Source organism: Sceloporus occidentalis, unplaced genomic scaffold (genome assembly GCF_023333645.1).
Source record: "Sceloporus occidentalis isolate IW3139 unplaced genomic scaffold, rSceOcc1.0.p SCAF_6, whole genome shotgun sequence".
NCBI classification, from domain to species: domain Eukaryota; kingdom Metazoa; phylum Chordata; class Lepidosauria; order Squamata; family Phrynosomatidae; genus Sceloporus; species Sceloporus occidentalis.
In genome coordinates, this window is record NW_028316986.1 from 76,180,633 (window position 1) to 76,203,868 (window position 23,236).

The 23,236-nt window shown below is 42.2% G+C and overlaps 1 protein-coding gene across 1 annotated transcript; it reads right to left on the minus strand.

Moving 5' to 3' along the window:
- Positions 1-90: 90 nt before the first annotated feature.
- Positions 91-21,702, minus strand: ACAT2 (acetyl-CoA acetyltransferase 2). The gene is made up of 9 exons (XM_089530105.1): positions 21,442-21,702; positions 16,570-16,704; positions 14,017-14,198; positions 9,692-9,809; positions 8,771-8,914; positions 5,718-5,840; positions 3,728-3,882; positions 1,531-1,641; positions 91-366 (listed from the first exon to the last, which is right to left on the minus strand). The coding sequence occupies exons 1-9, from the start codon at positions 21,497-21,499 to the stop codon at positions 199-201; spliced, it is 1,194 nt and encodes a 397-aa protein (XP_089386231.1). The 5' UTR covers positions 21,500-21,702; the 3' UTR covers positions 91-198.
- Between the last annotated feature and the right edge of the window lie 1,534 nt (positions 21,703-23,236).

Genomic DNA, 23,236 nt, shown 5'->3' on the forward strand with positions numbered 1-23,236 from the left:
AAATATATCCTGCCTGGGTGAGAGAAATTTAAAGGGAAAGAGACAAAAACATTTTCTTTGGACAAGTTCCACTGCTTTTTTTTTTAAAAAAAAAAAGTTGCAATTCATACTGGCACCAGAAATAATTGTTATAACTATTAAATTAAAAAAATCTGAAAGTGGCAATCAATGCAACAAATTAATACAGAAATAAGCACCCTATCTCTCAACACACATAGCTATACCCATTCCCCCTCCTATACATAATGCAGCCACGCCCCGTTTTCCACCTGTTCGTTCAAGCGCATGCAGAAGTGTAACAAGGATTCGACAACCTGATGCCCCAAGAGGATGGCCAAGGGCAACAGCTCCACCTTGGATGTTAATCTGTCACAAAAATAAAATGGTTTTATTAAACAATAGCCATCAGAAAACCTGGTATGAAGTAGTTGTACAGCTTTTTTCAATCCATTCTTGTGCTAGAGTTCCAGAGCAGCAATTCCTAGAACAGGACTAGGAAATCTCTGCTATCTAGCCCTTGTAAAGGAAGAGCGGTAGCTCTTGCATGGGTGGGTTCCTGTTTCCATAGCCCATGCAAAGAAAGGTCTGTGACTGATGTGTGTATGGATGTGTGGAAGGTAATGCATAGTGATTTATGGCTCTGACTGATCACTATCCACAACATGTATACAGCCCACTCCTGCAGTATATATAACCTTTAATGTTGCACACCAGTTATACAGAACTACTGGTAGAATTGATGACTCACTTCATCCTGCAGTCTCCCTACCAATTTCTAATAGAAAACAGATGTTTGGTACCCCCGTGGTTTGTGACAGGAAGGGAAGAAAATTCTAGTTTTGTTGACACTGGTACAGTGTTAGATCTCGCTTGCCATCTGCAATGAGGAAATCCCCGTTTTGCAAACTAGTTATTACCTACAATCCAAATGGAAAAGGGGTGGGTTGGCTTCAGCATTGCAGCTACTTTGGTTTATGACTTCTCAGCCCTAATCAGGATTGCCAATTATAAAGACAGTAAACTGTAGGGGAAAGCATCTAGAATGCCTAATATTCCCTATGTCTACTTTTTTAAAAAAACAACATACATTGGGATGTTTGTCCAAATCATGACATTTTCATTGTTTAGTTTTAACTGATGGTAAAATTGTGTTGCCAGGTATTAGTGATTTGTATCTCTTCTTTAAACAGTACTGAAAAAATCAAAAATTAATTTGAACACTGTCCCATCTTAAAAACACTGGCTGGCATTCTGCTATCCATCACTTCAGCATAAAAATAGTTGTTCCAAGTCATTGTTGTTTCTCAGAGGTTATCTAAGAGTGGTCCCAAGTACAGCCAATCATTTTGCACATTCTTGCATGGACATCTCCCACTTCTGACTTGGTGAGTGGGCAGCTAATAGATCATTGTGTAATGGTAGAACTCAAAGCAGTGACATTCATTATACATCAATTGTGCAACTGTAATCCAGTGTAATCTTACAGTTGAATATTCATTGAGACACATTACAAAACAATGTAGGACATACCTTTTCAGGGTTTAGTTTTAGCTCCTTTATTATTGCAACACTGAGGGAAGCAAAGGCTTCATTAATTTCATACAAATCTACTTCATCCACTGTCCAACCAGCTTTTTCAACCTAAAGATGTGCAAGAAAAGGTAATGAATGGCAGAAAGTTGTACTTAAAAGCTATTGGTAGAGAAATATTCATGACAAAGTTGTGAAACTGAAGTATTAAAGTTGATTCTGAACAGCAGGAAAAGAGTCAGATTTGGGCACCTGATTTTGATACAATGTCGTCTAACTTCCTTTCCAAGCCTTCAGGGAATGTGAAAAAACACATTACATTTTATAGCCATTAAAAGTACAGGAGCTGTCTCTAGTTTTCATTCTGGAAATGAAATGTTCACTGAATGTTGTCAGCAAAAGGATTGTAACCACATTCAGAAAAATCTTAGAATTTCCTTTTGGACTTCCTGAGTCAACAAAGAAAGGAACTGGCATGTGTGTTCCTGAACACCTATATGATTAAATTTTGGAATCCTTAAATACTGCTAACATCTGAGTCTATATTATTATTATTATTATTATTATTATTATTATTATTATTAACGTTATTTATACCCCGCCCTTCAGCCCTAATGGCTCTCAGAGCGGCTTACAATTATTATTTTTAATAAAACGGCTTACAATCTAAAAGACACGACACAAAAGGAGAAGGGAATGGTGGTGGGGAAGGGGATAAAGTCCAGTGGTTCTTCTCTCCCTTTGGGGCCTGGACCAAGGCAGATGGACTAGAGGGAGGGCTCTTCTTCTTCAGGTTAGCTCTGATGGAGCTGGGCCAGCCTATTCACTCCCTCCCAGGCCGAAGGATGACAGTTATGGAGGGAGGAGCCTCTATCTTCAGGCTAGACCTGGTGGAGCTGGGCCAGCCTATTCACTCCCTCCCAGGCCGAAGGATGGCAGTATACTGCTGTGGACTTGGAGGAAGAGAAGCACAGGAAGGCATAATAATAATAACAACAACAATAATAATTTGTTTTATTTATATACCGCTATTCCAAAGATCATAGCGGTGAACAGCAAGTAAGCTAATTAGCAAGTAAGCATAGTTCCATCATGCCTAGATCTGGAAGATGGAAGACCCTCCCTCCATCCCAATTGCTGTGGGAGAGAAAAAAACTAGCCCCTTCCCCCACTGTCATTCCCCCTTTCCTTGTGTGTCATGGATTGTAAGCCTGAGGACAGGGAACTGTCGAATTAACAATTTGTAATCAGCTCAGAGAGCCTTTGTGCCTACTCTAAATACATAAACTGAAAATTTGCCTGCGCTGCATATTTCTGAGAAGTTACACATTTTGTTTTTCAAGGTTCCATGCTTTGTGCAGACTTTTTGTAGTACAAATCATCTTCCTGATTTCAATTCATGAAAACTAAAAAGAAATGAATCCATTTGTGATTTGGACCACAGTGGTGGAGCTATGCTCTGCAGGCAGATGGTTCCAGTTCAATTTGTCTGCCATTAAGTGCTGAAAACATCCATACATGTCTGAACCCTGCAGTGATTCTGCCAATCTATAACCAACTTGCCAAGGAAGCACTGGTCCAAGGCACACTGCAGAAATAATCCAGTTTGAGATCACTTCAATCGCCCTGACTCAAAGCTAGAGAATTCTGGGGACTTTAGTTTGTGAGACAATTAGCCCCTCTGTCAGAGAGCTCTGCTGCCACAAGAAATTACAATTCCCAGGATTTCCTATCACTGAGCCAGGGCAGATAAAGTGTCAGACTGGATTACTTATGCAGTGTGTTTTGGACCACTGTGATAGTTTTGCCTTTGGGTTGTCGTAAACTGGAAACTACTTAAAGGCACACAACATACTGGATGGGCCTGAGTCCAACTTGGTATACAGCAGCTTCTTTGTTTTCTTCCTATGGCACACATCTATCATTCAACATACATACTAAGTCCTGCATTTTCAATATTCAATCAGTGCATCTGACATCCTTAATTTCCACCCACTGACACAAAACACAACTGTAATAATGATAATTTTTAAAAATCTGGATTTGCTAGAGACAAGACAGTGTGATGTGATAGGGGACTAACTTCTAATGCTGGACAGAATAAGTTCTTTGCAGTGCTCAGGTTTCAGAGAATGTTTGTTCCAAGCTTAATTACTTATAACAGTGGGATCAACCAGGTTCCAAAGAGATTACTTACAGCTTTCTTTATCGCTGGGGCAGGTGCTATCCCCATTATAGAAGGATCTACACCAACTTGAGCCCAAGAGACAATCTTTGCCAAAGGAGACAAACCTCGTTTAACAGCTTCTGCTTTCTTCATGAGAATTACAGCTGCAGCACCATCATTTACACCTGAAAAAAGAAGAACAACCATTTTATTCTTAAGAATATTTAATAAACTGTCCAATTAACAGGAATACATTCAAGAGTCTTCTTATCGCAGCAATGGGGAAGGAGCAATTGTAGTGAGGCTGTAGCTTCTGGGAGGGATGAGGAAGCTAAGGAGGACCAGGTGGAGATGAGAGACAGCTGGGGAAAGGAGAGCGAAGGGGTGGAGTTGGAGAGAGAGGCGGAGATAGTCCCTGGGGGGATAAAAGAGGCAGGGTCAGAACGTGCGGGAAGGCTGGGACGCGGAAGAGCTGGACGGGAAGTTGCGGCCGAGAGGGAAAGGGCAGGTACGGCGGAGTCCGGGGCGGAGTGGAACCCCAGTATCACTGAGGCATCGAGGGACGCGCCGGAGACGAGGTCCGCACAAAGAGGTGCAACTGCGGGACCCACATGAGGAGGGGGATTTTCCTTTCCCTGACGCCAAGGCTTGGACTGCTCGCAAGCTACTGGACTTAGAGGACGAGTGGTGGGACCCGAGAGGGGAACGTTGGGAGGTTGGGCCCTTGCCTCTAGGTCAGGAAAAAGCTGAGACGGAACCCCTTGAGAAGCATCGCAGGGGTCCTATTTCCCCAGGGGAGGGCTCTCCCCTGTAAAACAGCCCGGACGGTGAAGTCTGGCGAAATGGGGCTAGGCCTTAACAGCCCACTGTTGTGTTTTGTTTGACTGTTATCCGGAGAAGGAGAAGTTTGGTTTAATTAAAGTTATTGTTGCACTGCAACCCGTGTCCTCTCTGTGTGGCACACGTGTTCCGGAGTCAAGGGAAGGAAACTCCACCCTGATACAGCCCGGAACGCCAGCCCCGCCCACAGCAATCCATTCAAGGATGGCTGCAGGTTGGGGTATTCCAGGAATTGTAGTCAAAATGTAACTTTTTCATGGTTCGCATTTCACAGTATTTTCAATGATCAGAGGGCACAGAAACACTCTTATTTACAAAGAAAACAAGACTCAGTAAGTTGTCCCCATGATTCCATATGTAGTTTAAGTCTTTCTGTCTATAATAATCTGTAGTTTACAGATAGTTTTTCATGATACAGTGCGGCCGTGTCATATGCAGACGCACTATACGCAGCTTCCATCATACGCTGGGAGCCGTGCCGGAAAGGGTTCTCCTGTGCCCCAGAAGAAACAATGGAGCATGCGGAACGAGCCCCATTGTTTCTAATGGGGCTTGACTTTATGTGGTATTTCCCTTATGCAGCGGGGTCCAGAACGGATCCCCCGTGTAAGGGAAGGGCCAACTGTATTGTATTTTATAGTTTTTTGTGGGTTTTTCAGGCTATGTGGCCCTGTTCTACAAGAGTTTATTTTCCTGACGTTTCGCCAGCATCTGTGGCTTACTAGGGTCACACAGTATATATATACCCACTCTCTTCCAGGTCATTCTCTGAAGATGCCAGCCACAGATGCTGGCGAAACGGCAGGAATAAACTCTTCTAGAACATGACCACATAGCCCAAAAAATCCACAAGACTATGAATGCCGGCCATGAAAGCCTTCAACTTCATATTGTATTTTACATTGTTCTTTACTTACCAGCTGGGGAAGAGCCACGTCTTTCCCCCCTATGTAGCTAGAAAAATGTTTTTCTCTCCCAGCTATTGGCTACATCTCATGCTATACACATTTTGCCTGTATATATTATTCTAATTCCAAATGTTATTCCCAACTAAAGTAAACCCACTGAATCACTGGGATTTAAGTGTTGACTTGCAAATTTGCATATGTCAGTGAATCTACACTAATTGGGACTCACAACTGGATTTAAACCATGATTTTAAAGCTTTACATAAACACACCTGAGGCATTCCCTGCAGTTACAGTTCCTGTCCCATCAGTTATAAAGTATGGCCTTAACTTTCCCATTGCTTCTAAGTTGCTACCATGGCGAGGATACTCATCTGCTTTAACTTCCACAGGACCTGCAAAACAGAAAAATGTTTTATTACTAGCCATTTTTATTTGCCAATGACCTATCTGTGAAAGAATTCAATGTCATTTTTTGAGATCCTTATACTATCTTCCTACTCTCACTATACAGCGGACCCTTGTTATACGCTGGGGTTTGGTTCCAAGATCTCCCGTGTATAACAAAATCCGTGTATGCTCAAGTCTCATTACATATAATGACATAGCAAAATGGTGTCCCTTATAAAAAATGGAAAATCAAGGTAAATTTATACTTTTTTGGAACATTTTCAAACCGTGTATGCTTAAATCCGTGTATAAAAAATCAGTGTATAAGAAGGGCCGACTGTATATTCATAAGAAGTCAAAATGCGTAAACTGAAGCTACTGTACTTGGAACATATGAGACACCATCCATTGCTGAGTGAGGTCCCCTGACATCAGGCAGATGGATTCTGGAATAATTGATAGCATGATGGCCAAATGTTAAGAGCTGTCCAGTGGCACACAAAGGGCTAATTTGTATTTAGTATGCCTATTAAATAGTTTCATTTTGGCTTGGCAGTTCAAATCTGGGAATTGACTGGGAAAGAAGGCTTCCCTGTTAGCAATATGCTTATAATGTTCTCATAGCTAATAGGATAGATGTTGGGTCATACTTGAGCATACTAGTTTCCAGTGTTGGTTTCTATACTATGTAACTGGTGGGAATACATCTCCCATGGAACTCACTTGTGGGGTGGAGGGGTGCACCCCATCTGAGAGACCATGTGAAGTCAGTCACAGGAAACAGGAGTGTTTGGTTATAGAGGAATTTGCTGCTGCTGCTGACGACAACTCTACCGCTTGCTGCAAGAGGATGTTTGACCCACAGCCAAAACACACTGCAGAAATAATCCAGTTTGAGACCACTTTAACTACCCTGGCTCAATGCTAGGGAATTCTGGGAATTGTAGTTTTGTAAAACATGTAGCCTTCTCTGACAGAGAGTTCAGTAAAAGGCCTAGGATGCATTCTCTGTTATAGGCAAAGATGTGGAGTGGAAAATTTTCTCATGCTATAGTTTTCCATGGAAAATTCTCCACAGCTTGTATCTATCTCAGTTTCTTCATAGCTATCTGGGCTGTTGTGCTGCAATCAATCCTTAAGTGAAATAGAATGTCAAACTAGTCGCCCCTCCTTTTTCATGAGGGGGATCTGTTCTGGAACCTCTTTTGAAAACCGAGTTTTGTCTATATTCAAGCTCCATTGGCTTGAATATAGGCAGAAGGGGGGGGGGGGGCAGGCGCGCACATGTCCCATTCATTCTCCCTCCATTTGTCTCTCATGCATAAGCGAGGAACATGAAGACCATGAGAACGGAGGGAGGACTGTAGTTGGAATAAACCCATTTTTTTTTCATCTTGAAAGGGTATCAATAAACATAGCAGAGTGAGTGAGGTGAAGCTGAAGGTATGGCCTTTAGGTAGGTACTACCTGAGATATAGTACTGAAGGTACTGTATCTCAGCAAATGAGGTTAAAGTTAAAACTATTATTACAAGATATAATAAGAAAAGCTCTCTTTAAATCTGTGCCTTTAAAAACCCCACTTTTTTCAGATGTACATAAGTAATTTTTTTCTAAATACAAGGAAAGTACGCCTTATTCTGTTTACATTATTACAAATATTCCAATAAAAATTCCACATAAAGCTTTGAATGTATTTTGTATAAAATGTTTAAACTAAATTATTAAATCAGACATTACTATTTAGAGCACAGGATTTTCTGGGGAGAAAAGTTCCAATTCTAGTTTTTCCAGAAAACCTACATCACCTGCTTCACTATTTATCACCAATAAAGTTATCTTATAGCAGTGATGTGTGTCAACTTTTGCTACCAAACAAAGTCTTGAGGAGGCTTTGATTACATGTAGTCTTTGAAGCTGTTTTGGGGGCACATAACCCTTCCAGACTCCTTCAGCCATCCTTTTTCTGGGGTGGGGGGTGGGGAGGGGAAGGATGCATAAGGGTGAACTGCTTGCTTCTCATTAAAGCAGTGGTTCCCACCTTTGGGGGTCGAACAACCCTTTCACAGGGGTCGCCTAAGACCATCAGAAAACACATATTTGCATGTAGCAATGAAAATAATTGTATGGTTGGGGGTCACCACAACATGAGGAACTGTATTAAAGGGTCACGGCATTAGAAAGGTTGGGAACCATTGCATTAAAGTCTCCTGAACTGACATGCTGCATTTTGCCCTCAGGCCTAACATAATTGGCCATCTCTGCATTACAGCAGTTAGAGTTCTAATCTACAGCCACTACAGATGAAGCTTGTAAAAATCTATGCTACAACAGTACTATTAAAAAAATAAATCCAAGAAGAATTCTGATGTCCCTCTTTTTAATGTATGACTGATTGGATTTTTTTAAAAAATGAGAAAGCTTTACAACATGACAGAACATGAAAACTCTGTGGCTCAGACTAGGAACCACTTTAGAAAGAAAGTAAGATATAGCCAGTTGGACTACATGAAATTATGACTTTGGAAGACCCTTAAAATTCTAGGACTCCATGTCTCCATTATCAGTTTGTTGTAAAACTGGGCAACACTAGTTTCAGCACCTTTATCCAACACAGCAACAACTAAGTTCTTGAACTGGGGAGGGAAGTCAGAACAGGGGCTAGATGCCATCCATTCTAATTACTATTGTGGCTAATTACACAAGGGAAATAAATAAATAAATAATGGAAATAGATAACAGGGCTGGGGAGTAGTGGTGATTTTGGGGTTACTCCTTGTAACAGGAATAAGGAGTAACATATTTTGTTAATCCTTATTCCTACTCCTACTCCTGTAAAAACCTTATTCCTTTACTCCTTACTCCTACTCCCCAGCCTTGATAGATAAAGACCGTTCTATTAGGAAGTCAACTTCTCTCCATTACCATAAGCATACCTTTCCTTGAAGGCACAACAACAGGTACAATCTCTTTATCAAAATAGCCAGCCTTCTGGGCATTTTCAGCCATATTCTGTGACTTTACAGCCACTTGGTCTTGTTCCTCTCGACTGACGTGCCATTGTTTGGCCACATTTTCAGCTGAAACAGAAAAAAGTGTGTTGGAGCAAGAATAAGGCCAAAGGCCTTTTATTCGCATTGTATGTGCTGGACAGCTTATTACTGCAAAGTATGTTCGTACTACTATTTAAACAGTTTCTTGTTAATAACCACTATTAAAGTACAGATCATTGTTCTCTGCTGCCTCAGAGGATAGATTTTGGATGAACATTAAAAGGAACTTCGGGTGAGAGCAGATTGGCAATGGAGCCAAATGCCTAGAGAGGTGGTGGGGTGTCCTTCTCTGGATGTCTTTAAACATATCCTGCACTAAGCAGAGGGTCTGATTTGCTGCCCTATGAGGCCCCTTCGAATTCTATGATTCTATGTGAATCATATATTTTGCTATTTTGAAAAATATTTTGCATTTGTCTCCTCTCCAATGGCTGCATCTCCCACACACTCTTAACATGTATACAATAATCTGCCAATTGAGGGAACAACTCATACATCTGACAAAATGAGTGGTAGTCCATGAGACCTTATGCCAAATGAAAGGTGTTTGTCTCTAAGGTCCATCAGGACCCACAGTATTTTTCATGTCATTATATACATAGGACTGCACAAAAAATTCAGTAATAGATTTCAGGAAATATGTCATGTCCAACCTCCAACATTTATTTATTCATGACACTAGCAGAGAGACTTTAATTGGAAGAATGTTTTTGTTATTTAAATGTATGTTACATCTACAGAATATAAAATGACATCATCTACAGCCTTTCTGAACATGGCATTTTTAAGAATTGTGCCTCTTACCAGTTATGCCCATGTGGTAATGATAGAAGGCATCTGTCAAACCATCTAGGATTATGCTGTCCTGCAAAGACGTTTCCCCCATCTTTACTCCAGTACGCATATGAATGACATGTGGTGCCTGCAAGCAAAGCATTTTGACATATTTAGAATTCTGAGATGACATTGGCTGGCAGCCTGTTGGTGACAGACACAAACTTAAGTCTACCTCATGATTGCATGTGTAGTTTTTTTTTTTGTTACTAAACTTGGTATTCTCTTCCCTCCTTTGCAGTATCCAAAGCCACTCAAAAACTCACCATTTTGCTGTGACAACCCTGTCCATCATCAGGCCCATCATAGGACCATTCCATTGCTGGTGGAAAGCAGTGGAGATTGGAGAATTATCTGGCTACATTCCTATAACCAGATGGTAACTGATGAAATCATTTGCTGCAATTTCCAGGGGCTCTTGGCAAAAAGTATCCTGTCAGCATCTGGTTATGGGAACATAACCACTCTTCTCTGCCGTGCATGCTCTTCACAAGCAACAGAACAGCCACAGGGATAGACTACTGCAGCAAAATGGTAAACTCTTATGTTACACTTGACAATGTAGGATCTCAGCCATAGTCTGGAGAAGGGTGGCAGCACAGTGATCTCCCCTTTTATCACTGAATGACTCCTCTCTTTTCAGCATAGCTCAGTGGCAGCACGTACAGTTTGCATTCACGGGACCCAAGATTCATGGCTTAGCTGGTTAAAAGGATCAGGTAATAAATATATAAAATCTCTCCTAAAGGGATCCTAGGGAGCCATCACCAGTCAGAGTAGAGCAAATCCAACCTCCTGCAAACTTCCACTTATATGAAGGGAATTCCCCTCCATTTCCTCTCCTGTCCCAACAGTGTACCTCTATAATTTGCTCTAGATGCCCCCAAGGAGCCCTGGTGGCGCAGTGGTTAAATGCCTGTACTGCAGCCATTCACTCAAAACCACAAGGTTGCGAGTTCAAGACCAGCAAAAGAGCCCAAGCTCGACTCAGGCTTGCATCCTTCCGAGGTCGATAAAATGAGTACCCAGACTGTTCGGGGCAATTTAGCTTACTTGCTAATTAGCTTACTTGCTGTTCACCGCTATGATCTTTGGAACAGCGGTATATAAATAAAACAAATTATTATTATTATTATTATTATTATTATTAAGCTCCCTGGAGCAGATTTCATGGGTGAGAGGGAACCTGGCTCCTCAAAGAGTTTCCATTATGCTGCCATTCCCTTAAAACAAATATGCACAAACAGTAATGAAAGAACACCTCTTGGAAGCTTGTTATAATTGGTAGCATTTGGTCCTGTGCCCAAGAGTGTAGGCTTAAGGTAGACAATCCCAGGGAGCCATCACCAGTCAGAGTAGAGCAAATCCAACCTCCTGCAAACTTCCACTTTTTAAAAGCTCGGAGTCTGAGGCCATTTTTTAAAATTTCAGTTCCCAAAATCTCCCTGGCAGCACAACCAATGAGCTAGAGCAAGACAGGCAAGAGCTGAAACTAGGCAGATGAATAACGTGACCTGGAATGAAGCAACTTCTTCTAAGTTCTCTCTCCCACAGCCAAGAGAAAAGCCTAGGCTAGGTATTTCAGTTGGAAGAAAGCCAATGGCTTAAACAATCAGGTCTAATATTTTACCTTAAGACAGAAAGGGTACGATAACAGCTTTCAGAAAGCTGGCAGACTGTAAAGGCATCTCACTAGCATTTTATTGATTTTAATGCTGTTGTTAGCTGCCCTGGGTGTTGTTTTTTTTAATTAAAGTGGAAAGGTAAGACCAAAAAATGTAGCAAGAACATTTCTCTTTGCACATTCTGAACTGATTGGTAATGAAATCTCTTTTATCTGATTCAACAGTGACAAAAGATTCAAGTGGCAGTGCCACTCCCAGGGAATCTGGGAGCTGTAGGATAAAATAGTAACTTCTTTAAGCCTTTATTATGACACCTTCCAGTTTTAAAAATCATTCTCTACCTTAAGCCTCAGCTCTTGTGCATATAATGAACCACCACCACCACCAGTAGTAAGAAATGTACAATAGAGGTATTCTTTTCCCACTCATTATACAGATGCGGGTATCCAGAGAAGCCATTTTCCAGAATTAGGATCTTTGTTTGTTCCCTTCCCCAATCATATAGGAACAGTGGAATATGAGGCACTGTATTACCATTTAAATTTCAGCTGGATATGGATACAATCCCTCCTTCAGGCACTTCTGAAGAAGCTTTCATGACTTCATGATGACTTTAGTAGCTACTATCCCATTGCTACTAGCCTTTTGTTGGGCACAGAATTGGAACTGCTATCAGCTGATTAGCTCCAGGGCTTCCAAAATGAATTTGATTGAGAACTATTTCAATCTGGCTTCCAGAGCAGGTTTGAAAATTAAATAGCCTTGATCATGTTGTAAAGCAAGCTTTAATAGGAGAGGGCCAGGATCTCTCAGGCATCATAATTAAGACACCACCATTGACCATGCAATCCTTCTATACTGTATGTCTAGGATAATGCCAACTCCAGGTTTTGAGGGCACTTGGACAAGACACCCTCAATGGGCCTTTTCTTTCAGTGGGTCTACCTTCTCACCAGCACCATTTTCAGCTACTGCTGCTGCTTCTCTTCCTCCCTGTTAACACCTCCACAGTTACCATGAATACAGTGGCATCTCCTCCTGCTCCTTCACACAATTGTTGTCTGGTCCAGAATGAGAAGCTGGAGAACAAACTGGCTACTGTGCTGAACAAGAGGAGCAGGCTTAAGGTACTCTTTGTCCATTGTCTTCCTGTAATGTATTGGTCCTCAGGAGATACCCAATCATGCTTAGCTCTTAGTCTGGTCTGATTATTGCACATCCCATGTTTCAGTGGCTCTGCTGCTATCTGATATTGGAAGGAGGTGCTGGAGGGCTATGCCTGTCTCATAACATTTGTGCCAATAGGACTTCACAAGATTCCATTTGGTCTATCATGCCGTCTAACAGCCACATGAGTGTCCATATGCCTGAAATAAAATGTCATAGACATGTTGATAACATACAAATTTACTTCTCCTTGTCAGCTTTCTAGATAGGGCTGCAGGCATTCTGAACTATGCCTTGAGTGAGCAAAGAGCTAAATATAAGAATACTTCAGTTAATAAAGCATTTGACAGTGAAGTGCCTTTTTACAAAATCTTTTTATGCCCGTTCAGCCCCCCCCCCCCCCTTCACCCTCTGTCTAGCTGGACTTATTTTTTTAAAGCAACACTGGCATTGGGAAGAAGGTGAAAGCACAGGTGTTTGGAACCATGTCTGCAATAAATTGAGTTGGGATTCCACTCTAGCTAATCCTACTATAGTTGCATGTGCCTGTCTACAATAGGCAAGATAAACAGCTGCTGCCTTCAGAATCACTTACTCAGCATGTATAATAGCAAAACAGGGAGAAAGGGGGAAACTACATTAGACTACCTCATTGGCTCTCTCACCAGAAAGCATAGTTTTGTAGGTTTGGCCACGAAAATGGCTACTGGTGAAAGAAAACATCATCCTGGGATGCATTTTGGAAGAAGCTTTCAAATGGTCTCTAGAAGGTTCAAAAGGTTTTTTTCCCCACTTATGCAAGGTTTATCTGACCTGGTTCTTTCATCTCACATATGCGTATTATCAGTTTTAAGTGATTCTCAGGGAATTTGTGATTGTCATCTGGCTGTCTGACAATATTTGATGTGATGTGATTGTTTTATATTTGATGTTTTTAATTTGTTTTTGCTTTTCTATATCGTAATTTTATCTATTCCTTTTTAATTGTTATTATTTTAGAATGTACGCCTTGGGCAGGCTTTTATATTCTCTTTAATTTTACCAACTTTGTACAGCGCTGTGTATAATTACAGCGCTTTAGAAATAAAGTTTAATAATAATAATAAGTGAAAGGTATGATGAAACGTGTCAAAGTGTTCTTTTTTGTCATACAGGAACCTATCCCATGTTATTTTTGCCTTTGGTGCCAATTTTTCTGTTAAAGAAGTCATGCCTGGAAACACATTTATTTTGTTAACCAAGGTATACCTGTGGTGGCCAAATAAACTGAAATATAATCTAGATAAGATCAAGATATTGTTGCTGGTGAGGAAACCTTACTGGCAGATGCTATCATGCTCAGGCTTGTTGTGTTATGTTTCTATCACAAGTTACACTATGCTACAGATGTAGTGCAATCATTGTTTTGAAGATTTCCCCACATAAGAATGTTGTTGGTTTTATTTTTTAAAAAAGAGTAAATCTGAGAGCTTGAGTGACCTTCATGAGTGACTGCATTCTCACCTTGCTCATGCTTTCCATGCCTCCAGCCACAACAATACTAGAATCTCCTGTCATAATGGACTGGGCTCCCAGGCACACTGCCTTTAGGCCTGAACCACATATCATCTGGCAGCTCCAAGCTGGTACCTTATGCGGAATCCCTGCAGCAACACTGGCTTGTCGAGCAGGATTCTGACCAGCACCTGCGGAAACAATGAACTCAACAATTTGCAGAAACAGAAAGGTTAAACTATCCTACTCCTTCCCCTTTCCCCCCTTCTAGTTTCTCCTTTATGGATATACAAAGAGAGACAGAAACATGATTTATGGCTGTTAATACTGTTAACATTGAGTTCAGTGTTTGTTTGTTAATATTGGTAACCAGTTGTTTCTTTCAGAGCCAAACAGAGCCAAACACTGCTTTGGTAAAAGAAAAGAAAAAAGTCTCTGACTCTACATTTCAACACCTGCAGTCTGGTTGCTCAATTAACCTTTAATCTGAATTTTTTTGGTTGGCCCTTCCTTACCTTCAGGATACATTACAACATTGCTGTTGGCTGGGTTTTGCTTTAACTTTCACTCACACTGACATAAGCTTATTATCTTCTTCTGGCAGTTCGAGACCAAGTTATTGGAAATACTGCCTTCAACTTTAGGACCAATAGAAAAAACTAAGCATCTGAGGCCCTATTCTCATCATTCTAGTAAGAGCTGTAAGAGTGACTCATTCTAGGGACAGAGCCTTATCTATAGCAGCCCCCTCATCTCTGGAATGTCTTCCTCAGTAAATGCATATGATCTCTACTATACTGGGATACAGACAGATTTTAAATATGTATTTATTCCACCCTGTATTTGGTTTATTTTAGTGTAGTCTGCTTTTAAATGAACTGAAACAACCGTTATCTTTTTAATTTTAATTAAATACACATCAACTAAGCCTTTCCAAAGTAGTTTTTTTCTGCAGGCAGCCATGCATAGAAGGATGCATCAGAACAGAACCACTGCAGTTATTTTGTTTCTTATAAGATGCGTAACACTGACGAGATCAGCAAACTATGCAACCTTCTTTATCCTGCTGCTCTCCAGATGTGTTTACTGTGCAGGCTGGAGATGGAGGGACATGTAGTAAAACAGATCTGGAGAGTTCAAGATGTCTAGGGAGTGCTTTCATACTATACAGTTAAGGTACTATGACTCCACTGTACCTGCCATAGTTCCATTCTTTGCAACACTGGGACTGGCATTTTAGGGAGCATTCAGAATTCCCAGTAGAGAGCTCTTCTGGCTCATCAAACTACAAATTCCAGGATTCCATAGGATGCAGCAATTCATGTGGAATCATAGTGCTATTATTGTGTAGTTTGAAAGGAGCCCCGATTAAGTTTAAAAAATAGCAGTAACAAATGGAACTGAGAACAGTGACAGTTTGAAAGAGAACACAATGCATAGATATAAAGCAAAAATGGATAGTGACATCCCCAAATGTGGCAGAATTTGGGAGGCTAGAGGGGTTGGTTGTGGGGAAAAAGGGAACTGTGCAGCCCTCCAGATACTGTTGCTTTGCAACTCCCAGCAGCCCCAGCCAGTAGGGTCACTGGTGATAAATGCTGGGAAGTGAACTTCCTCAATATATGGGATGGGTGGAAAAAGCAGGCTTTTTAGTTTAGATACTTCATGATAAGGAAGTCTATTCTTATTAAGAAACAAATCCTTAGGACAGAGATGGGGAAAGTATGACCCTCAAGATGTTGCTGAACTGCAGTTCTCATTACTTCTGACCAGAGGCTACACTGGAAAGGGTCTGCAGTATAACGTACGATGGGCTATATCTTCCTCACCCCTGCTTCAAACATACGTTTTTCAAATACATACCTCCATCCTATGAGTCAATGACATCAGCGCTCAAATAAGTTTTTCTTTAATTACAATGAGGTCATTTCCCATGGTGGTGTGTGGATTATGGAATTCCCTTCCTAGAGTTAAAACTCTTTGTTCTATAAATATGGGTTACCAATGAGCTAATAAATATAGCATACAGTCACAAATAAATTCTAATTATCTACTCTCAGAAATGTTGACATATCAATGGGTGGATGTATCAAATGAGTGGATGTATAAGGCAACCAAATTGTAATCCTGCAAACCTGTCCTTCAGTGTGCTATGGGAGAGAAGAGCACTGTGACTTTTCATTCATTCTCTAGCCCATCATCCACCCTATCACCAGTGTGCACCATATCTGGAATTCTGTTTTTTCCAGGAGGTGGTGGACAGCAGAGAAAAATATGCAGGAGAAATCACATTTGCTTCATCTCCCCTTGCCAGAGATATTTAATTCGGGTCGTGAACTGGTAATCTTATCTATATGGGGAGGGGGGAGATGATGTACAGGGTGATTAAAAAAGAAGGGTGCAAAACCAAATAAGAACAGCTTTACTTTCGCACCATTCTTTTAGAATCATCCTGTATACAGGAGGATGACAATGAGATGTCATGGTATCGATACATTCCAAAAATTCTAAAAATATAGTAATGACTGAAAACATGCAACAAACGATTCATCAGAGACATACCTGCAGCCAAGACATGCCCAAATATAACCTCAGACACTTCTTCAGGATTGATGTTTGCCCTCTGCAAGGATTCCTTAATCGCTACAGAGGCCAGCTCATGGGCATGCAAAGCGGACAAGGCGCCATTGAAGGATCCTAGATAAAACAAAAGTAACATTTTCAGATTAAAGACAAACATATTTTCATTCTAATTCTTTTTTAATGCCTTTTCATAGAATCATAGAGTTGGAAGAGACTGCAAGGGACATCCAGTCCAAGCCCCTGCCATGCAGGAAATCTAAATCAGTACATCCCCAACAGATGGCCATCCGGCCTCTGTTTAAAGACCTCTAAGGAGTTTAGAAAAAGGGTCCTGATTCCCAGTCCTAGCAAAACATACAGAAAAGGAAAAGGGGGCTCAAACTGAGGATAATGGAGCAGAGGACAAAATGGGGAAACTCAGCACGGAATAAGCAAAGAGGTAGTACAGAAATACCCGGTTAATCTAAATGAATATAAGTCTCCAGGACCAGATGAACTACATCCAAGAGTATTAAAAGAATTGGCAAATGTAATATCAGAGCCATTGGCAATAATCTTTGAAAACTCCTGGAGAACAGGAGAAATCCCAGCAGACTGGAGGAGGGCAAACGTTGTCCCCATCTTCAAAAAGGGGAAAAAAGAGGATCCCAACAATTATTGTCCAGTTAGTCTGACATCAATGCAAGGAAAAATTCTAGATCAAGGGAAGGAACAGTACCACTATATTCTGCTTTGGTCAGGCCCCACCTGGAGTATTGTGTCCAGTTCTGGGCACCACAACTCAAAGGAGGGCAACTAAAAGGGTGAAGGGTCTGGAAACCATGCCCTATGATGAACAACATATTGAGGAGGGAGCAAGCTTGTTTTCTGCTGCTTCAGAGAACAGGACCCAGAACAATGGATGCAAGCTACAGGAAAAGATATTCCACCTGAACATTAGGAGGAACTTCCTGACAGTAAGGGCTGTTCGACAGTGGAACAAACTCCCCCGGAGTGTAGTGGAGTCTCCTTCTCTGGAGGTCTTTAAACAGAGACTTGGTGGCCATCTGTCAGGGGTGCTTTGATTGAGAGTTCCTGCATGGCAGGGGATTGGACTGGATGTCCCTTTGGTCTCTTCCAACTCTACAATTCTAGAATTCTATGTAAAAGTAATATTTGGTGCAGAACTGTGTAGTATATTTCCACCAAATCTTTTTGCTTAGTTCCTTGTGATCTCTTTTAAGTATAATCTATTACACAGTGATTGGAACCAGGTCTCGTTCATTTCCATTATGCTTATTCCCAAATAAGGCTTAGAAGACAACAGTCTTAAATACCCAGGGTACATACAAGTGAAATTGTTCTTTAAAGAACACATAAAACATGATGAGCTCTCAATGTTTTAAGATAGAGCTTTGAAAATGACCTTGGCATTTTTTTCCAGTACTTGATGCAATATCTTCACATCATATTGCTGATGCCATCAATGATACCAAGATAACATCAAAACACTTTGAAGAACATACTTGATTCATTTTCATAGCATAGATTTCCATGCCCTGTCAATGTACATATCTATCTATTTACTTATTTAATTTTTAGTTACCTTTTGTATGAAAATGTAAAAGGGAAAGCACAAAAAAAGGAGAAACAGTCTTTAAACGAAACTAGTAACTTCCACACAGCTATGACTAAGAAGTACTGAGGTGCCCTGTGCAGCATCTCCTTAGATAAAATAAGTTGTAGCCAATGCTGTCAAACTGCACTTCTGCTTTCTGCTTCATTCATAAAAGAGGGGGTATTAGTTCAGAAGAGAGCCAGCGTGGTGTAGGGGTTTGAGCTGTTAGACTAGGACTCTGGAAACCAGGAATCAAATCCCACAGAAACCCATCTTGGGCTAGTCACACTCTCTCAGACTCAGTGAATGGCAATGGCAAACCCCTTCTGAAGAAACTTGCAAAAAAAAAAAAAAAACCTGTGATAGGTTCGCCTTAGAGTCTTTGAAGGGAAATAACAACAACAATTAGTTTAGAAGAAGGACTGGCAAAACTACCTCTGAGTACTCCCTGCCTAAGAAAACCCTATGAAATTCATGGGCTTGCCATAAGTTGACAGGCAACCTGAAGGCACATATAAGGCACATTAGAAGAACAGCCATAAAGCTTTGTTGACTGAATGAAAGAGGGGATAGCAGACCAGGCTTTTATGGTTTTATCAGCGGTAAATCAAGAGAGCAGGAGAGACTTATCAGCAAGGCTTACTAGGCAATCACAGCGTTCCTCCTTGCAGTGGCTCTAGAGTTGCTGTCCAATGAGTGCAAAGCCTAGGCAAAGAAGAAGCCTCCAGTGGCCACACTGATCCTCTCTGCCCTGGTCCGATGAACAATACACAAGGTAACTGCCATAAATAGGATGCCCATTCCTATTACTATGGGGTGCAGTTCAGACCACTTATTCTGGGGTTGATCTAATGAAATTGATTCATTGCAGGTGCAGATCCCCAGTCAGGCATGGAGGTCACTCCGTTTCCCCGAACTAGTGACTGTGTCTCAATCTAAGATACTTCACAGGGTTGTTGGGTAGACGAAGGAAAGGTAGAGACTGTGTAGCTCAGTGATTCTCAAACTCTGGTCACCCGGATATTTTGGACTTCCAGAATTCCTAACTGTTCACCAAGCCCATGAGGGCTTCTGGGAGTTGAAGTCCAAAACATCTGGAGGACCAAAGTTCGGGAACCACTGGTGTAGCTTGAGCACCTTGGAGGTAATGCAAAGGTCCAAAACACACTGCAGAAATGATCCAGTTTGAGACTGCTTTAATTGTCCTGGCTCAGTGCTAGGGAATCCATGGTTTATTGCAGCACCAGAGCTATCTGACAGAGAAGGCTCAATGTCTCACAAAACTACAGCTCCCAGGCTTTCATAACATTGAGTCAGGGCAGTTAAAGCAGCCTAAGACAGGATTATTTCTGCAGTGTGTTTTGGACCAGAATAACAATAATCATCCTGAAAAGGGTTTACTTAAGCCAACAAATTTGATGAACGATGAAACTAGAAGAATAGTGCAGGCTGCAGTTTTACACACACTGACCTAGGAAAAAGTCCCAGTGAACTCACTTCTGAATCCAACATGCATAGTACTGTGTGGCTAGACTGTTTCCTTAGTTAGCTTTCCTAAGGGTCCAACCTTCTTGGAAACCAGAGAAGAAAATAGGGAGGAACCCCTAAGCAGGGTGACCAGGCATCCTCCTTTTCCAGGACACGAGGTGCTTGTTGATATTGTTGTTGTGTGCCTTCAAGTCGTCCCTGAATGATAGTGACCGTTAGGCGAACCTATCATGGGGCTTTCTTGGCAAGTTTCCTGACACAGGGTTCTGCCATTGCCATCCTCTGAGGCTGAGAGAGTGTGACTTGCCCAGGATCACCCAGTGAGTTTCCATGGCCAATCAGGATTGGAACCGTGGTCTCCAGAGTTATAGTCAGGGCAACCAGACGTCCTCCTTTTCCAGGACATGACCTACATTTCAACCTTCTGTCCAGGAGGAATTTCAAAATACCTTCCATTTTGAGATGGCCATGAAGCATGAATTTACATTTGTGTTTTTAGCTTTTGATTTGTAATGTCCCTACATTTAAATGACATACACCTTCCAGTCCCTTCTCCTCCTTCTTTGAGGTTAGGACATCTGGTCACCCCAGGAATCATACAACCCAACACCCACATCTACTGTTCTTGAAATAAAGTGAACATAATACAACGTATCCAGATCGCTTAAGGTGCACTACTACAACAGTGGGTCCTTGTTATCCACTGGGGTTTGGTTCTAGGATCTCCTGTGGATGCCAAAATATGTGCATGCTCAAGTCCCACTAAATACAATGGCATAGTAAGACGGTGTCCCTAATATAAAATAGGAAATCAAGGTTTCCTATTTGGAATTTATACTTTGCAAGCCATGGATGCTTGAATCTGTGGATAAAAAAAGATAAGGAAGGCCGACTGTACGTGGCTTTTAGCTGTTGTCCCACAAATCAGCAGGACTACTCTCAGATTATGATTTGGTTCTGGCCAAACCATTGTAAGGCAGTTTTCGCACTCGTTCATCTTCTCTTAAACAGATGCAGGGCTAACAAATCCCTGCTTCCCTCAATCCTGCAACACAAATGTTGTTGTAGTTATGTGCCTTCAAGTTGTTTCCAAACTTGTGGCAATCCTATGGCAAACCAGCATGGTGCAGTGGTTTTGAGTGTTGGACTATGGCTCTGGAGACCAGGGTTCGAATCCCCGCTCGAGCATTTTATTTTCTGAGCCTTGCCCCAAATGGAGGACGTTTTGGAATCCCTCCTGGTTGTCATGGAGGACGTGTCTTGGGAAAAGGAGGACATCTGGTCACCCTGGCTATGACTCTAGAGAGGGCCAAGTCACACTCTCTCAGCCTTCAGAGGATGCTCATGGCAAAGGAGGATGAGTCACCACATAATGGAGGACGCTGAAAGGGGGGAAATGGAGAGAGGTTAGAAAACAAAAGCTTAAAAATACACCTGCATCCATATTGGAGAGATAACCCGCTTTGGCAGCGCTTTAACACTTTGTCTGGCTCTTTGCTATGGAATTCTGGGAGAGCGGGCCCCACAACAAACTCCAACTCCCAGAATTCCATAGCAAAGAGCCAGATAGTGTTAAAGCGCTGCCAAAGCGGGCTATTCCTCCCCTGTAATACAGTATAAGAAACCCATGCAACGGAGCAAAGTCTTGCAATTCTTCCTCCTGTCCAGGAAAAAAATGGAAAATGTAGGACGCGTCCTGGAAAAGGAGGACGCGCCTGGTGTCCTCCTCCTCGCTTGCAAAAGCGCGCATGCGCTCTGCCACTCACCAACCGGCGTCCTCGCAGCGGCGACTAGCACCACGGCTTCCTCTGAGCTGCTGCTCATCTTTTTGGTTCCTCCTCCTCTTCTTCTTCTTCCTCTTCTTCTTCTTCAGCGAAGGCGAACTGCAGCCAGCCCCTGTACCATGCGTTCGCGCGCTCTCAGGCCCTTTTAAAAAGCTGCTGCTGCAGCTGCCGCGCGCCGCCCATCACCCCACTCTCAAGGCCAGGCGCGAGCGCGCGTTCTCATTGGCTAACCCGACTGGGCTCCCTCCCCCCGCGGTTTCGTCATGGAGGGCTCGCCTCTGAGGTGAAAACTGGAGAGAGAGCGTCACGTGACAGGCAGGGCGCGCGAGGCGGGCTCGTTCTGTGGTGCCAGATGGCGCTGTTTCTTTCTTCGAGGGGGGGAGGCGCTGCGCATGCGCAAACACCATAACAACCATAATGGGTGTATAGAAAAGCCCTGCTAAGCACAAGCATTCCCCCCCTGGACACTTGTTCATTTCATATTTCATGACACTCTTTTCATTCCCACTCCTCCCTCCACATTCGTTGGGGTTAAGGGCACAGGGGGAAAAAACCAACATCCTGTGAATGGGGAAAAACTACAAATAACAAAAACAGTATGTTTTTACTTGAGAGAACACTTCTCTAGGAATATCTGGGTCCTCCAGTGCAACTCTGTGGTCAACTTCTGTCAGATATGGATCATAACCTGCACTGGAGGAGCTACAGGTGCCTAGCGGAGTGCTCTCCCTAGGAATCGCTTGGTCTTCCAGTGGAACTCTGTGGTCAACATCTGACAGACAGTGACCATAGAGTTGCACTGGAGGAGCTACAGATGCCTAGTGGAGTGTTCTCTCTATTCTCTCTAGGTCCTTCAGTGTGACTTTTGGTTGAAGTTGACCATAGAGTTGCCCTGTAGGACCTAGATATTCATAGAGAGAACATATTAATAAAATCCATGAATAATCACAGCCACAAATGTGGAGGGATGTGTGTATTTCTCGATCCAGTGATTCCTAAACTCTGGTCCGCCTCCAGGTGATTAGGACTTCAGCTCCTAGAAGCCACAGCTGTTTAGTCTGGGATTCTGGGAGCTGAAGTCCAAAACACCTGGAGAACCAGAGTTTGGGAATCACTGTACCTAAGCTAACCACCAAGGAGGATAAGGCACTGCACAGGGACATAGCCAGAATTTTAGGAAGGGGGTGTCCAGACTAAGTGCCACCATTATATTGGGGCTTGGGTGCGGCGGCGCAGCAGCATGCACCATTCATTTTTCTAACAGAAGGGGGGACCGGACCCCAAACCCCCCCCCCCTTGGCTACGTCCCTGCACTGCAAAATGGAAGACGTTCAAGAAAAAAAAGGAAGACATGACCAAATGAAAGCTCAAAACATCCAAATGTAAATTCATCCTTCTTCAGAAGTTGGCAGCGTGAGCTTTCATAGACTTCAGTCTACTTCCCCAGATGGATTTCCTCATTGCATGAGGCTCAAGCCTACAAAAGCGCATGTTGCCAACTTCTTTAGGTTGCAAAGGTGCTACAAGATCTCCCTACATATTAATTCGACTAACACCCTATATCTTTGAATTCATCTTTCTTAATCATGCTCAAAATGGAGGGCGTTTTTGGAATTCTTCCTGGAAAAGAGACTGAAATGTAGGACGTGTCCAGGGAAAAGAAGACGTCTGATCGCCCTGTTAATACGAGGGTATATTTTATATTTTCCTCATCAAGGAGCTCAGGGTAGAGTTTGTCCATTTTATCCATATACAGTAGATCCTCCACATTTGCTGG

Coding starts and splice junctions, on each gene's coding strand:
- ACAT2 (XM_089530105.1), bottom strand. CDS start 21,499: ATGAGCAGCAGCTCAGAGGAAGCCGTGGTGCTAGTCGCCGCTGCGAGG. Junction 14,199..16,569: donor TGGGCATGTCTTGGCTGCAG/GTATGTCTCTGA, acceptor TTGTTTCCGCAG/GTGCTGGTCAGAATCCTGCT. Junction 367..1,530: donor TAAAACTAAACCCTGAAAAG/GTATGTCCTACA, acceptor TTTTTGTGACAG/ATTAACATCCAAGGTGGAGC.